We start from the raw sequence: 16381 nt of genomic DNA, 5'->3' as shown, positions 1-16381 counted from the left end.
TTTTTCAAACAGACATGGGCTGTGAGGGAATGTGGCAAAGGACATCTGTATCGCAGTCTAACGAAAAGTTGGATGGTCAATTAGCAGGCTGAAGGCTAAGAATAGTTTCTATTTAGGGCTATTTCTTTTATTCTTTTTAAGTAGTATATTTTAATGTTTACTTGTTTCCATCTACAGTATATATTAATTCAATATTTTGGTTTTAATTTTTACCGCCTTGAGCCCACTTTTCTGGTGCAATATGTGGTGTCATTTACAAACAAACAAACATAGGCACCTCAGTCCAGCCATGCAGTCTTGTAATGTGGACAACGCAGACCTGCCTGCATGCAGGATTGGGACAACATTGAGATCAACATGTGACCATTACCTGCAGAAGATCACTGGGATCATGGCATTCATTTTGGCACTGTAGCTAGTGAAATCACTTTTCCCACATAAGGTGCTCGTTTCACAGGAACAGGCTGGCAGACCTGCAATGGCATGATTTCATTTATTGTAGTCTCATTTTCTCTTTCAAAATACTGGTTACAACCACATGCCAGGGCAATGTGAAGACTTTAATCTTCCATGGTGTGTAAAAATCAATTAATCTGTGATAGGCTAATTGATTATGCAAGACTCCGAGATTTCTCATAAGGGCTGACCCATGGACCTGCATCTCCATTAAGGGTGGAATAAATGTACTTTGACACCATTTTAACTGCAATGGTGCAATGCTATGGAACCATAGGACTTATAGTTTTACAATGTTTTCAGCCTTCTCTGCCAAAAAGTGCGGGTGCCTCACCAAACTACAACTCCTACGATCCCATAGCATTGAGCCAAAGCAGTAAAAGTGGTTTCAAACTGCATTAATTCTACATGTAGATACACCCTTAGATATAGACCAGGCATGGGCAAATATCAGCCCTCCAGGTGTTTTGGACTTGGACTCCACAATTCCTACAGCCTCAGGCTCCTTCCTTTCCCCCCTCAGCCTATGCATAATGGAGGGTTTTTTTTTTGGAAAAAACCCCAAATAATTCACATATAATATTGGTATTTATCTGAAATAAATACAATATTTTTTTATTTATTACCCACCGCTCTTTTCAGCTCAAGAAAGAGGTTCTCAATAAAAAATGATGACTTATTATGTTATTGATGCGCAAAAAGTAAAATTCACCTTGGTCTTAATTAGAAAGGGAATTTATAATAAAAACCCAATATCATACTGCCCTTTACCAATCCATTTTGCAATGAAAACCTGGCATATTGTCTGCTGCTCTGGTCACTGCAAGTGAAAAAACAAACAAACCAATATTGCAGTGAAAGATGCAGGAAAGACAACCCAAATCGACATGGAAGAGGAGCAACTCTCTGAAGGGGAAAGTTACAATATTTGAGAATGTTTAGCTTAGTAGAAAAGAGAATAAGAGAAGACATGATAAAGGTATCATAGATAAAATTAGGGTAGTGAATAGAAAGTAGATAAGAGATGAAATTCCCTCCTTCAACAAAGCCAAACAGTGAGAGATTCAAGATAAAGGGAACATAGTAGCCAGTATTTTAGCAATGGCAAAAAGGAAGAAATAATACAGTACTGCATTCACAAAGTTGTTTTTATAATACAGTAAACTGTGTTACATTTATTTGAAACACATTAATATCAACATTAATATCAACTCAATAATGTATAGTGTGGTATAGTATTGGGTATAGTATAATTAGGCCAATTTTACTAGTAATTCTCAAGCAAGCAGAAACTACATTTATCCGGCATCTACCATTCCCCGTGAGTGCCAGTTAACTGAGAGTCTACTATACATTCTCAAACAATAACTTATCAAGCCACAATAGAAATGGAAATAGCAATTCCCTGCCACAAGATCTAGTTATGAATATCAAGTCGGGTGGATTTAACTGCAGACTGTACATTCATGTTGGATGCGGTCACCAATGGCTAGTAGTCAGGATGGGTATATATCAAGCATGGGCAAACTTTGGCCCTCCAGGTGTTTTGGACTTCAACTCCCATATCAGCTGTTAAGAATTGTGGGAGTTGAAGTCCAAAACACCTGGAGGGCCAAAGTTTGCCCATGCTTGATATATAACAACTAGTATATATAGTATGGTTTGGGATATCATGTGCAGAGGAGTAGAAGATCAATTCAACTGCAGTCTGGTCCTGGTGGTGGGAAGCCATAGCAAATGACTGCTTACTACGTAAACAGAACGTTTGCACTACATAGGCTTTTTTTTTAATTCTCCCTCTTTTTAAAAAAATATTTTTATTGAAGATTTACCTTATAAGATAGAGTAAATTAACATCAAAAGAGTGAGAACATTTGATTGTACAGAAAGTAGGAAAACTGCGATTAAGAAAGGATCAAAAATGGAGAGAGAGAAAAAAAAACTAAAAACCAAAAACAAAGCTAGTGTCCATATTTATATAAAAAAATAAAAAAAAATCTGGGCAAATGGCGATATAAAAATGCAAAAGTACTTGGCAAAGAAACACACCAAAAAGCAAAAGTAAAAAAGCATTAGCACTGGCATTAAACACTTCGAGTAAAATCGCTAGGTTAGAAGCAGCTGACATTGGTAATGTTCTAACAAAAAACTGCCAAAAACTGTTAAAATTAAACTAAAAGCACCACATAGGCTTTGAATGGGTCCAAAATAATAATAGAAACGAAGGCTTTTAGAAATATTTGAAAAGCCACTAAACTCATAGGCACACACCTGATCACGCTGCTTGATCCGTTTATAGACATATTCTGGGAATGGTTCACGAGGAATATATTTTCCTTCTCCAGCTGTAACATTGAACATTCCATTTTGATAAACCACTTTGCCTCGTGAAATGGTCACAACTGGTACTCCATGGCAGACCATTCCTTCAAAGACATTGAAATCAATAGCATGGTGGTGGGTCTTTGCTGAAATGGTTCTGTATTTGGAGAGAAGAACAAAGAACATTGTGGTCACCAATAGCCTTACGCTTTAGACTAGATTTTAACATCAGACTGAGATAGCTGACCTCTGAGAAAAGTAAAAGTGGAAATCGTAACATTAGCTCAGATGTCCATTGAAACAAACACATGTATTTGTTATTTTAGAAAGTATGCTTAGTAAGAATGCTTAACTAGGGCTGCGGCTAGCACAGCGGATTAAACTGCCAGATACAGTTCAAAGCAGCGGGTTGGGGTGTGCTCCTGCTGTTAGCCCCTGCTTCTGATATCCTAGCAGTTTGAAAATAACGATGTAAGTAGATAAATAGGTACCGCTTTAGAAGGGAGGTAAAAGACGCCCTGAAAAATATGCCGGCAAAATCCAATCATGGACGACAGGCTCCTTGGCATGGAAAAATGAAACGAATGGGCTCGTTATAGAACTCCACTTCGAACAGAGCCAGTGTTACTGATAAAAATCATACTGAGTACAACTTGATTAAAACACAACATCCGAGGAAGTGATAACAAAACAAGGGGAACAACCCGGGAGACCTTGTTGTGTTCCAATTCTTGGCATTGCAAATCAAACGAAGAATTCCTTTGAACATAAAAACTATTATTTTGGAGACTGAAAATCTTTACTTCAACTAATATTGGCCTAAGATTCCACGCAACTCCAGGAACAATATGGACTTGGTTGTCTCTTTATGTTCTTCAATAGTATACTGTGTTAAGATTATGACATAGAAATTGTACCATTGTTGATGATACTTTGAAAACCATTTTTTGATGAGAAGTACTCTAATATAGAGTTGTAGAATCTTGATTTGTATTATAATTTTTGGGAGTTTTCAAGTGTGTATATACACATACATTTTGCTCTGTATGGAAAAATGAAACAACAGCACCTACCCATGGCCAAGTCGAACACAGCCAGATGCCAGAGATGAAAAGAGAGAAGCCTTGCCTCTGTTTATGTAATGTCTTTCTTTGTCAGTTTGTATAACGGCATTGAATGTTTGCCATATATGTATCTGTAATCTGTTCTGAGTCCCCTCAGGAAGATAGAGCAGAATATAAATCAAATATGCTGTTGTTGTTGTTATGGCTTATGGAATTAATGATCCGAACCACAATCTACCAAGATATTTTCTCGCATAAGAAAAAACAAGGAGGCTACACAAGAGTACTATCAGAAGCAGCTTGTGGTGGTGATAACATTTCTCATGCTGCTTTGGTAGAATTGAAAGAATATCCATCACTGTTTGTTTTCCAGCAGAAAAAATGGTACATGATGCCCTCCCCACTTGGAATATGGGCTGTATTTTATTGTTGAAGAGTTCCCAATTAACTTTAGTGGGACTTCTGTGTTCCCATGACCATGTGGGTGGATATATATGTTCTATTTTTATCATCTCTTTATACCTCTTCTGTCCCGCAGTGGAAGGGATATGTTCCACCTCTGGTTTAAAAATAGCAAAAGAGAGCAGGATCCCGAACATTTGCAGTGAGCTCTTTGACAGTAGATTGAGAAGACTCACAGCTTACCTGATGGCAGTCTTTCTCACTTTGGTGATGTGTATTGCAACTTTAATGTAGATTTCTATCTATACTAATTAGTATATGCCCATCATATAAAACCAGTTTTTCTCTTGCCCATTTTGGGGCACATATTTCTTTCTTGTTTTTTTTATATAATTGACTGCCCTAATTACATATTTTGAACTTTTCTGTATGGCGTTGTTATTATGCTGCTAGCTTCATGCAATTGTGATGAATTGGCAGTGCAAAGTTGCACTTTTGGGTGGATGGTGTACCTCTTACCCCCCCCCCCCCCCGTGTTACTTCTTTTCTTTTATTTCAGTCTTATTTCACACTTCATAATTACTCAAAGTGTAGAATTAAAATAGATAAATAAATACTGTATATACTCGAGTATAAGCCTAGTTTTTCAGCCCTTTTTTTAAGATTGAAAAAGCCCCCCTCGGCTTATACTCGGATAAGGGTCCCAGTTGGCTTATATTTGGGTCAGCTTGTACTCAAGAATATATGGTACATTTATTATTTTTCTCTATTATTATTATTATATTTATTTTACATTATTATTATTATTATTATTATTATTATTATTATTATTATTATTATTATTATTATTGTTCTGGGCATGGTCCCATGTAAGCCGCCCCGAGTCCCCATTGGGGAGATGGTGGCAGGGTATAAATAAAGTTTTTATTATTATTATTATTATTATTATTATTATTATTATTATTATTATTATTACATATATTATTTTACTCTATTATTATTAAAAGGATACATAAGCACATTTACATTGAAGAAGGTGAGAATAATGATTTGATCAGAGTTGGACAGTCTTATCTTAAATTTGAGCTTTATGTCAATATTCAAAAACATTTAACCTACTGATGCCTCAATTAATGTAATTTTATTGGTATCTATTTTTATTTCTGAAACTTACCACCCTCAACTTATACTGGAGTCAATGTTTTCCCAGTTTTTTTGTGGTAAAATTAGGTGCCTCGGCTTATATTCGGGTTGGCTTATACTCGAGTATATACGGTAATTGCATCTTTCTTTTTTCAGTGAGAGGAGAGAATATCCCCCCTCCCCTTAATATCACAAGCATGCCACCACAGAAGCACCCCGGACCTCATTGCACCAGGTGAATGATCAGGGCCTATTGGTAGATTTGCCAATCAAGAGCTTATACTCAAGTATATACAGTATTAGCTTAGTATTTTTCCATCCATTGTGGGGGATGGTGGTGGAGGAGGGTGCCATCCTAAACCCAGTAAAAATATTTTCACAAATAACCAGAAATCAGCACAAGAGAGTTCAGTGAAACGGATTTCCAATTACATGGGCATTTCGCAGTCTTAGATCCTCTATGTTGCAACTGGAACTGAAAGATGGCATTTATCAATAACAGGAATTTTTGATTACGGTTCTTTACAGACTCACAAACTAAAATTGTATATGAGTTGTTTAGCAAGCCTGAAAAATAATGAGAGGAATAACAAAAGAAAAGAAAAGAAAAGAAAAGAAAAGAAAAAAGAAAGAAAGAGAAAGGGCAGCACCAGCCAGAAAGGATGGACATGAGAATGGTATGTTGTAGCTACCAAGAAATTGGAAGCATGAATCTTTTGCATCAAAGAACTAAGAAGTGCCCTAGATTGACAGGAAAATGATTCAGCATTTCTTCCTTTAAATTACTAGGAATCTGTGCTTTGTAGGAAGCAGCTGACATTTTGTAGGCAGAGGAAATCCACACTGTGTTCACACAGAGACTGACTTCTGTTGTTTTTTCTTTGTTCTCCCTTTTATCTAAAATAAGGAAGCACACAAAATGAAATCTAAAAGGGAATGAAAATATATAATCTTCTTCTGCCTGCAAAAGAAATACGGCACCATCAAATCTTGTTTGTAGAATTGCCATGGATAAATCCATACAGAAATGTTCGAAACTTATAATCTCTTTCTCGATCCATAGGAAGAGGCGGGTAAGAAATACTAATGATGCAAAAGAATTGCTGTTGTGGTGGCGGCTGCTTTTGCAGCAGACAAGTAATTTTTTTAAAATATATGGCAAAATTACTAATATTATTACTAGAATAATATAATATTAGGTATATTTATTAACACTAATTCCAAGCAGTGGCACTAATTCCAAGGTTACACAATTAAGGCTTAGAATACCAGTGTGTATGACAATATAAAACAACGAACAAATACACAGTGGGAGAAATGTATATGTATAAAATTGTAATTGCACAGCATATTGATACAAACCTTGGAAATACTTCATTTAACGGTTTGCACTCAATTACCTGCTTTAGCCATGGTGTTATCAGGAAAGACTGTGCACATAATTGGCAAAATTCATATCTATTTATATGAAGAGTTATGGAGGAGAGAAATCAAAATAGGTGGGAGCCATGCCAGCATTTTTGTCCTTCTACCATCCTGCCAGCTCTGCAAAGCCTGAGGTTTGCTGTGCTTTTCTGTCACATCTGTGTCAGAGTACACTTGCCCTTATTGCCAAAAGACAGACAGACTTCTACAGCTATGTATATGTATCAGTGACAACTGGTGACTCTCATATTAGTGCAGTGGTTCCCAACTTTTGGGCCTCCAAGTGTTTTGGACTTCAACTCCCAGAAATCCCAGCCAGTTTGCCAGTTGTTAGGAACTGTGGGAGCTGAAGTCCAAAATATCTGGAGGCCCAAAAGTTGGGGACCACTGTTAGTGAGTTGAGCCAACACTACATTTTATCCAGCTTTTAAATGATTTGTCCAAGGTGCTTAAGTCTAACCTTGAATGAGTTTCAATTCTTTGGACAGCTCTTTTAAAGGTGTACATGGGAGCTGTGACTGGTATGTGCACATACAAAGAGAGTGATTGTATAATAAGGCCAACCTAGCAGTTTGAAAACATGCAAATGTGAGTAGATAAATAGGTACTGCTTTGATGGGAAAAGGCAAAAAAATGCTCCATGCAATTGTGATGGCCACACAGGCTCCTTGACTTGGAAATGGAGAAGAGCACCTCCCCCAAAGCCAGAGATGAGCACCGCCTTTATTAAATTAAAGGAGAAGCCTTTGCCTTTGCCTGTGTATTTGTGTTTTATTGTATGTCATTGTAACAAGGCATTGAATGTTTGCCTGTGTCTGTTTATATGCTGTAATCCCCCTTGTGTCTCTTCGGGGAGAAGGGTGGAATATAATTGAAGCATATTATTATTATTATTATTTTATTGTATGACACAGCAAACAAGATAGATATGCTGGATTTTGTATCACAAAATCACAAGTCGAACACTTCCCAAGTGTCTAGGACTGTGTGATGTATTTTCGGATGATGCGCGCAGATCCCAGTAGGGTGGCCTTTTGCAGTTGGCAGATTATAATTTTGTCAATGCCTATTGTTTCCAAATGCTGGCTAAGATCTTTTGGGATGGCACCCAATGTGTCAACCACCACTGGGACCACCTGCACTGGTTTCTGCCAGAGTCTTTGAAGTTCAATCTTGAGGTCCTGGTAGCGGCTGAGTTTTTCCTGTTGTTTTTCATCAATGTGACTGTCACCTGGTATGGCGATATCAATGATCCAAACCTTTTTCTTTTCCACAACTGTGAAATCTGGGGTATTGTGTTCCAGAACTTTGTCAGTCTGGATGATGATGATGATGATGATTACAAAGGAGAAGACTGCGGTCCTCCTTCCCTCTGTCTGCATTTCCCATATCTTCCACCTTATATTCCCTCAGCTGTCCAGTTTTTAGAGCCACCATTGCTAGGCTTTCAGCTATTTCAGTATGGGAACACGGGGATATCTGCCTTGTGCCAAGCCAGTATTGCCTGCATAATTATCCATAATTACCCGCATAATTATGCATAATTCCAGCTCACCAGGCTTTCAGGCAAGACTACTGAAGATCTCTAGCTATACCTTGATGGTCTCAGTCAATCATTAACTGGATTTCAAATTGCTTTTCCTTCCAGAAATCAGCTGTGGTCAGGATGGTATAGATTAAATTATAAGTATAGATTTTAATAAGGTAGCATTATATTTGTGACTATGTAGTGTATCTTTTAAACTTAAATATTTGATTATAGAAATACTAGGAAAGATATAACATCAGGGACAAGCATATCAGGAAATAAAAGGGAGGCTTGTTGATTAATCTATATCAAGAATGCTCCAGGACTGCTCCAAAGATGTTATTTTAAAAGAAAGAAGGAAAGACGCCCAAAAAAATTAATATAAAGAATATGACAGATAAGGTTGAAGTCTTAAGCTAAAGTCAGCTTGGCAAATGCAATAATGAATTATGCAAATTTCAGCATATGTTTGCATCTTTTCAAACATGAAGATATAAATCTTTGTAGATGGTAATATAGAAGTGACTGACTACACATGTGAACGAAAGATAGAACTTTCATATCTCACCCAGTGTCTCCTGAAATGCAATAGTTTTCAGGGGAGAGTGCTGTAGAGATGTTAAACTGCCAGTTTCCAAGCAAAAGAGATTTTATATATATATATATATATATATATATATATATATATATATATATATATATAGAGAGAGAGAGAGAGAGAGAGAGAGAGAGAGAGAGAGAGACTGAGGGGGGGGGGGTTGGATAGAGTCCAGGAAGGACTCATGGAACCCTCCAGATGTTGTTGGACAACGACTCCCAGTGGTCTTAACCAATGGTGAGGAATTTAGGAAGTTGCTGTCCAACATCTGGAGAGCTGCTAGATTTCCACCACTGCCTTACAGTGGCTTGACGTGATGGTGCCAACATTTCCAGATGAAGAGCAATTCATGTAATATATAACTATTCCTCCTCCCCACTTGAATAGATTTTTGGCAGAAAAGAAAGAAGATACATGGAAAAATAAGTGAAGGATGTTGTCATGTGAATCCTATAAAATATAAAATTAAATTAAAGAAGCTCAGATAATGGTGTGATAAAAGCTTCATCTAGAACTCAGAATATTTCTACACCTCAGTTGTTGACTTTGGTACCACTACAACTCCATCTTAACTCCTACCTGGGTTTGGTCCTTGTTGAAGAACTTATAATTCCTCCTAAAGTTTTAGCAACCTCCTTAGAACTGCAATGCTGGATCAACTCAGCAGAGAATTTGAAGCATTTCCTAAGCTGCGTAAGATGCAGCCATAACTATGAAAGTAACAGGAAAGTGCTTTAAGTGTCTAGTGCAGATATATAAAGAGTGCTGTGAAAAGGAGTTTTTTTTGGTTTTAATTTTTTTAAAACAGCAGTCGTAGAGGATGGAAATGCCAAAATAACAGTATTATGGTTATGAAGTGGAAGGCAGTAAGAAAAGCAAAGACCACATTGCAAATGGTTTGATTTAAGGCTTGGCCCTTAGTTTGCAGGATTTGATCCAGGTGGTTGATGACTCTTGGAAGCCTCTCTTTAATAGGGTCACCTGAGTCAAATCTCTTCCTGGCAAATAACAACTACAAATGGTTCACTTGCCCTGCCTTCCACAGAATTTGACTTTAAAGGAATAATTGTGCCTAATCCCAGACCTCTCAAAATCAAACCTACTTGCACATTAAGATCTCCGTATATCAGAATAGGCACAGAACAAGACCCATCCAAAGTTTTCCTGATGAGTGATTCTTGCATCCCCAGCTAGATCAGTTTGTGTTGTGCAAGTGGGAAAACAAGCCTGAATACAATGGTCAAAGCAAAGAGCATATATAAATGTAGCAAAAGCCATCTCACATCTCCAAAATCTTTCTTTCTTTGTAGCTTATTCCTCCACAGGTGATATAAATTAGGTGTCATGTACAAAAACAGCTGTTTCTCGATTCATAAATGCTGCCGTATGAAGCGCTTTTTGATGTCTAAGTGCTCTTTAATGAATATTTCAGTGCAAACATTTCCTGCATTGGCAAGGAAAAGGTTCTTATTTGTCGCATATATTTTAAAAAATGACAGTTTTCTCAAATGCATTATTTTTAAAACTGTCACATTAAAATACTGTTAGTTCAACTCTTATACCAGTAATTCTTATTTGGACTAAATTGTCCTAAAACTGTTCACATTATTACTCTATGGCCAAGATTTTTTACACTTTTGGTTTTTTTTTTCGTGTCAGGAGCAACCTGAGTTGCTTCTGGTGTGAGAGAATTGCCCGTCTGCAAGGACATTACCCAGGGGATGCCTGGATGTTTTTTTGATGTTTTTACCATCCTTGGAGGCTTCTCTCGTGTCCCCGCATGGAGCTGGAGCTGATAGAGGGAGCTCATCCACGCTCTCCCCAGGTGGGATTCGAACCTGGCAGCTTTCAGGTCAGCAACCCAACCTTCAAGTCACTTAGTCCACTATGCCATCTGGGGCTTACACTTTTGATGAAATCTAGATACTGGTTGTTGTGTGCATTCATTTCATTGCTGACCTATGTCAACCCTAAGACAAAATTATCATGGGATTTTATTCAGAATTATATTCAGAGTGGGTTTGCCTTGTGTATTGTTAGTTTAAACTAAATGAGATGGAATTGGTCTTCTTCTTTGGCATAGGAGCCTATTCTTATCTTTTCCATGTTATTTCTGCCATGGGCATGAAGTTTTCTGTTGAAGTAATATCCAGACACACATCTACTTTGTTAACTGAGTATGTCTATATTAGAAACAGGTAATTCGTAACTCATAGGGGAAGGCCACAGTTTCAAGGCTATGTTTTCCATTCCAAAGGTGCTTGGTTCAATCATTGATAATCCTGGTGGGACTAGGGAAAACCCCTGCTTCCAGGAATGGCCGTGTTTGCATAGGCCAAATAAAGTTGACTCACTTTGCAAATGCTGCAGGGAATCGCTTTGAATGAAATTTCCTGCTTCCCTGCAAGGGGTTGGACTGGATGGCCCATGAGGTCTCTTCCAACTCTATGATTCTTTGATTCTATCATTCCACATGATGTATGGTTGGACTTGCAGCAGAAGTTCTGCTTTCAGTCTTTGATCCAGGACAAGAGGAAATGGATCTTACATTTTGAGGTATGAACAGTTGGACCAGGTTGGATTGGGCCCAATCCAATCACCACATGGCCAACAAGCCTATCACTGAGCTGCTGACTAGAAGCAGCTCCCCAAAAGAGCCTTGCTGGTGATGTTATTCTGCAAGTCGCATGGCTGGGAACCCTGATGTGAACTCATCAGAAGCGATGTCACCAGCAAGGCTCAACCAAGGAGCCACTTTTGGCCAGCAACACAAATGCAGTTGGGGTGGCTCCAATGTGCTTTCATCTTGGATAGCTATCTGGACACCAAAAAGAGCTCTGGGTTGCACAGTAGTCCAGACTATTTTGGAAAGTATAGCTGTAGCCCTAGTCAAGCTGTTGTTGTTGTTGTTGTTATGTTTATTCATACCCCGCTTTTTCTATCCACAAGGAGACTTAAAGTGGTGAGAAATAGCATAAAGCAACTTCCCTTGCTCTGACTCTTATTATGCACTGCTTCACAGAGAGATATTCAGCACATGGGGTCTGAAACACCAGCAGCCTGTTTTGGATTGCTTTCTCATAGGATTTGGGAGGGCCTAGCTGTCACTGCTGTCCTCACATGGGACATGAGGCATCTAAAGAGGAGAGGTTTCTATTTGTAAGAAGGCTTTCCACATGACAACAATCATATCTTTCCAAGGATTCTTGCCTGTGTGCAGTCTCTCCATGAATAGGAACCTCTAAAGATGAACTGAAAAGTGCATAGTGAGTAACCCATCTTTGGGATTCTGTTTGTGGCTTTCACGACCCTTTTCCTGGAAAGGGACAGGCATCTTGTTCTGCTTATCCATGTAGGGAAGGACCATGAAACCATTCTGAATGATGGCTCTTGAGATACATGCTGATAATCATTTGGTTGGATTTCATAGGCCTGAAGAATGCCCTCTGATTTTAAAATAATTTTCCTAGGCCATGTGCTCCCTCTTCTGGCCAAGTATATGGTTTTGCAAATAGTCAATATTGCTACATTTTCAGTATTAAGTCAAGACCTCTTTGCTTACTCAGGCATTTTATTGGATATGATTTCTCTGTTTAGTGCATCCTTTTTTGCTTCTTTGTTTATGCTTTATTGCTTTTATAACACATTACGTGATGGTTATGATCATAATCTTGTCTGCAGGGGCTTTCACAGTATGTGTACCGCAAATATTTGCAAGGATGACGGGCAGTATAGAAATATTTTTAATAGTGAATAAATAGAATTGAATGTTCACACACTAATTATTTCTATTTTAAGGAAAGTTAATAGATGATTATGATTGATGCCAGGGCAGAGTACAAACCAATAGATGCCTTTTATCTCTGAAATGAGGACAAAAAGAACAGTCTTCTCCAGTGCACAGGATGATCAATAACAACAACAACAACAACAACAGCAACAACAACAACAGGAAAAACTCAGCCGCTATCAAGACCTCAAGATTAAACTTCAAAGCCTCTGGCAGAAACCAGTACAGGTGGTCCCGGTGGTGATAGGCACACTGGGTGCCGTGCCAAAAGATCTCAGCTGGCATTTGGAAACAATAGACATTGATAAAATTAAGATCTGCCAACTGCAAAAGGCCACCCTACTGGGATCTGCGTGCATCATCCGAAAATACATCACACAGTCCTAAACGCTTGGGAAGTGTTCGACTTGTGATTTTGTGATACGAATCCAGCATATCTATCTTGTTTGCTGTGTCAGACTATGTCATTGTGTCAATATTAATAATAATAACAACAACAACAACAACAACAACAACAACAATAATATTTTAACCCACCTCTCCCTGCGGCTCGAGGTGGGTTACAACACAATTAAAAAACAGAAACATTGCAAAAATTCAAAAATATACATATTTCTATAAAAGATCCACATCGAAACTGCAGTTCTATAAAATACATATTAAAGTACACAATGTATCTTTGGCAACTATCCTCTAATATGGTGGAAATAAATCTTTGGGGGGAATTGTGCCACAAGTCAATTAAATGACATCAATGTCTGATAATGCCTCCCTATGATCTATGCTATGGTCCTATGCCGGTTCAGCCTTCCTAGGTGTGGCTGTCTCCCAGTTTAATGAACTGGAATGCAGATGGGACAGGCATGTAGGTTTGGCCCTATCTCATAACCAGACACTTCCACTTCATCAGAACTTGGTAAATTATTTGGAAAGTCCTCTGGTCATGCTGGCTTGAGATTCTGGGAGCTGCAATCCAAAATTTCTTTTCAAAGCTTAATCCAGGCTGACCATGTACTCTTCCTCATCTGTGCCACTTATGGTAGCTATACTAAGGTTGGTTGCCTGTTCATTATATAATACTATTTTATGATATTTTAATTGAATTCTACAACTCCTGAAAACTTATCCTAATTTAGTTTTATATGTAAATGCTATTCAGTGTTGAGCTATCACTGCAAGAATATAAACTTCTGTTCCCTTGCCTCTTCAAATTATGATTTTATCAAAACTCTGATGCTATTGTACAAAGTACATCTAGTATATTAATTATTTTCAAAGTATCATGTTTTAACTATGCTATTGTATGAAGTACACTTGGGGGGTTTTGTACAATGTAACTATGATGGACCTCACAATTTTAACAACACTTAAAATGGTATTAAATTGCGCATTGATCTATTTTTGAAATAAATTAACACCGGAATCTTAAACATGTCTATCCAAAAGCAAGTCCCACTGAATTTAATAGGGTGAACTGCCTGTTAAGGGAGTACTATAGGGTTTCATCCTTGAAATGTTTTCAATCTAGTATATTAAAAAGAGAATGTTGTCTTGCTGAAAGACTTAATGAGAGCAGTAGGTCAGGCATAATGGCATCACTGAATCTTATCATCTACTTTGTGCGCACAGCTTATGAAAGACAACATACTCAGCCATCAAATACTATTAGTTGGTGATGGTAGAGAGGGGCATGGGGATCTGGAGAGCAGTGAGTTAGGAAGTCCCCTGTCGGCATCGACTGCTGGAGGTTCTCCAGAGATATTGCCTAGTCTTAATTGGAGATATCAGGAACAGAACGTGGGACCTTTAACATGCACGGCATATGCTCTGCCCCAACCTAATTATGCTCCCTTAAAATCTGCAGTCATTCTTCACTTCAGAGCTGGTTCTGGGAAAGCTCGCGCAGAATTAGAAACTTACCTTGGGCAGAGAAACAACTAGTTATGGCACAGCTAATTGCTAAAGTATTCTCAACAAAGTATGCGATAGTTCTTGGTACATCACTTAGATATTTTTAGCCACCAGAATATGAGCATAAGCTAGTAGGTAATTGCCTGGGGATCATTTTTAATCACTCACCATCTTCAGGAAAATAGCAATTAGTGTAAAAGTACAAGCACTGTTGTTTTCCTATATGGTCAGCAGTCCAGATAGTTTAAAAAATGTTCTAACTAAACAAAACCCTTCCCGTAGATATGCTGTGGCTAGCACCGTATACCCTGTGAATAATTCAAGGAGGACATCATTTCGCCATCAGGATTTATGTCTAAAAATGTGTTCCTATTGCTTTGCCAACAGACAGGATGGGCAGATGGGTTCTGATTACTCAGGCCATACCTACCTTGTAGCTTTTGGGTCCCAGATAACAATGTCAGCATCAGAGCCAACAGCAATTCTTCCCTTTCTTGGGTACATGTTAAAGATTTTAGCTGCATTTGTGCTGGTAACTGCTACAAATCTATTTTCATCCATTTTGCCACTATGCTGCAAAAGAGTTATGGGAAAATCCAAGAACACATATCAATAAAGAAGGAAATCAATAAGATGATTGGAAAGAAGCTTGTTAGCAAAACAGTCATGTGGGCATGCATGTCCATATACACATACACCCAATTGCCTCATGTGGCAATTTGTTGTCCAGGATATTTCAAAATAAACTTTTAAAACAATTGGTAACACATTGAAGAATACAAATAAATCACTGAAGGATTGGGGACATAAGAATATAAAATAAATTAGTCTATTTAGCATTCTGTTAGCACAATGGGCAACCACAAGGTTGTGGAAAAACCAGTGAATCTCCAAGCTGCTATATGCTCCATAAGTTTGGAAATTTTAGTTAAAAATTGACCTCTCCAAACTGGGTTGACATATGAACATCCACAACATTTTATTATGGTCCAAAGACTCTTATTGCTCTGTAAGTGTTGACATATCTATGGGTCAATGTAAGTACTGCACCTTATCTCTTATCAAAAAAGGAATCATCCCCTTCTCTTAGAGTGGAGAAAGGTAAGAACTTAGTCCATCTCAGGAGAACCTAAAAGAAGCACGGACTCCCACAACACTCTCTGATATTTTGCCACTTCTATCTTTTATGATTGCCAGGTGGGAAAATGGTGGCAATGGCAGATAGGAGCAACTGGCTCCTGAGGGAATTACTCTCGACTTATCCATAGGTCATACCAAAATCCATAATTATGGCCCCAAAACCTGCCCTTGACTTTTACATGAGTATATGGTAAGGATAATAGTGCTCTCTTTATGTTCCCTAGCAACTAGTATACAAAGGGAATGTCACTGATATTCAGAATAATACCCAGTCCTTATGACTAGTAGTCATTAATAGCTTTATACTTCACTGTAACTCTTCCAAATAGCTGTGTGTTTAATCCCTCTTGATGGTGCCTAATTTCCTTTTAGGACTATCCAAGTGGGTGGTCATTGCTTCCTCTTTGCAAATACTGCAGATGTATTTTGTACATCTTTGGGAATAGATGCATATTTCAAGTCTCGGCTCCTTAAAGTTGGATAGTGTATGAAACTAAGATGTAAACAGTTATTTGCTATTTATTTATTTATGAATTTCAAATCTCATTTAATCAAGCTAACAATTTTGAAGTGGGTGACCCAAAGCCAGAAAAAAGCTTTAA

At 38.0% G+C, this 16381-nt stretch overlaps 1 protein-coding gene across 2 annotated transcripts in view; it reads right to left on the bottom strand.

Annotated features, from left to right (window-relative positions):
• The window catches only part of dpys (dihydropyrimidinase), a 40257-nt gene that overhangs the window by 2960 nt on the left and 20916 nt on the right, over positions 1–16381 (bottom strand). For both annotated transcript variants that reach the window (XM_062980096.1, XM_008108266.3), the window contains exons 7-9: positions 15070–15212; positions 2728–2935; positions 371–473 (exon numbers count right to left, since the gene is read on the bottom strand). In XM_062980096.1, the coding sequence (XP_062836166.1) occupies positions 399–473; positions 2728–2935; positions 15070–15212 (426 nt within the window). In that variant the 3' untranslated portion in view covers positions 371–398. The remainder of the gene's footprint in view (positions 1–370; positions 474–2727; positions 2936–15069; positions 15213–16381) is intronic.

This window comes from Anolis carolinensis, chromosome 4, assembly GCF_035594765.1.
Source record: "Anolis carolinensis isolate JA03-04 chromosome 4, rAnoCar3.1.pri, whole genome shotgun sequence".
Lineage (NCBI taxonomy): Eukaryota > Metazoa > Chordata > Lepidosauria > Squamata > Dactyloidae > Anolis > Anolis carolinensis.
The sequence above is the reverse complement of the archived record's forward strand: the minus strand, read 5'-3'. Positions and strand labels throughout refer to the sequence as shown.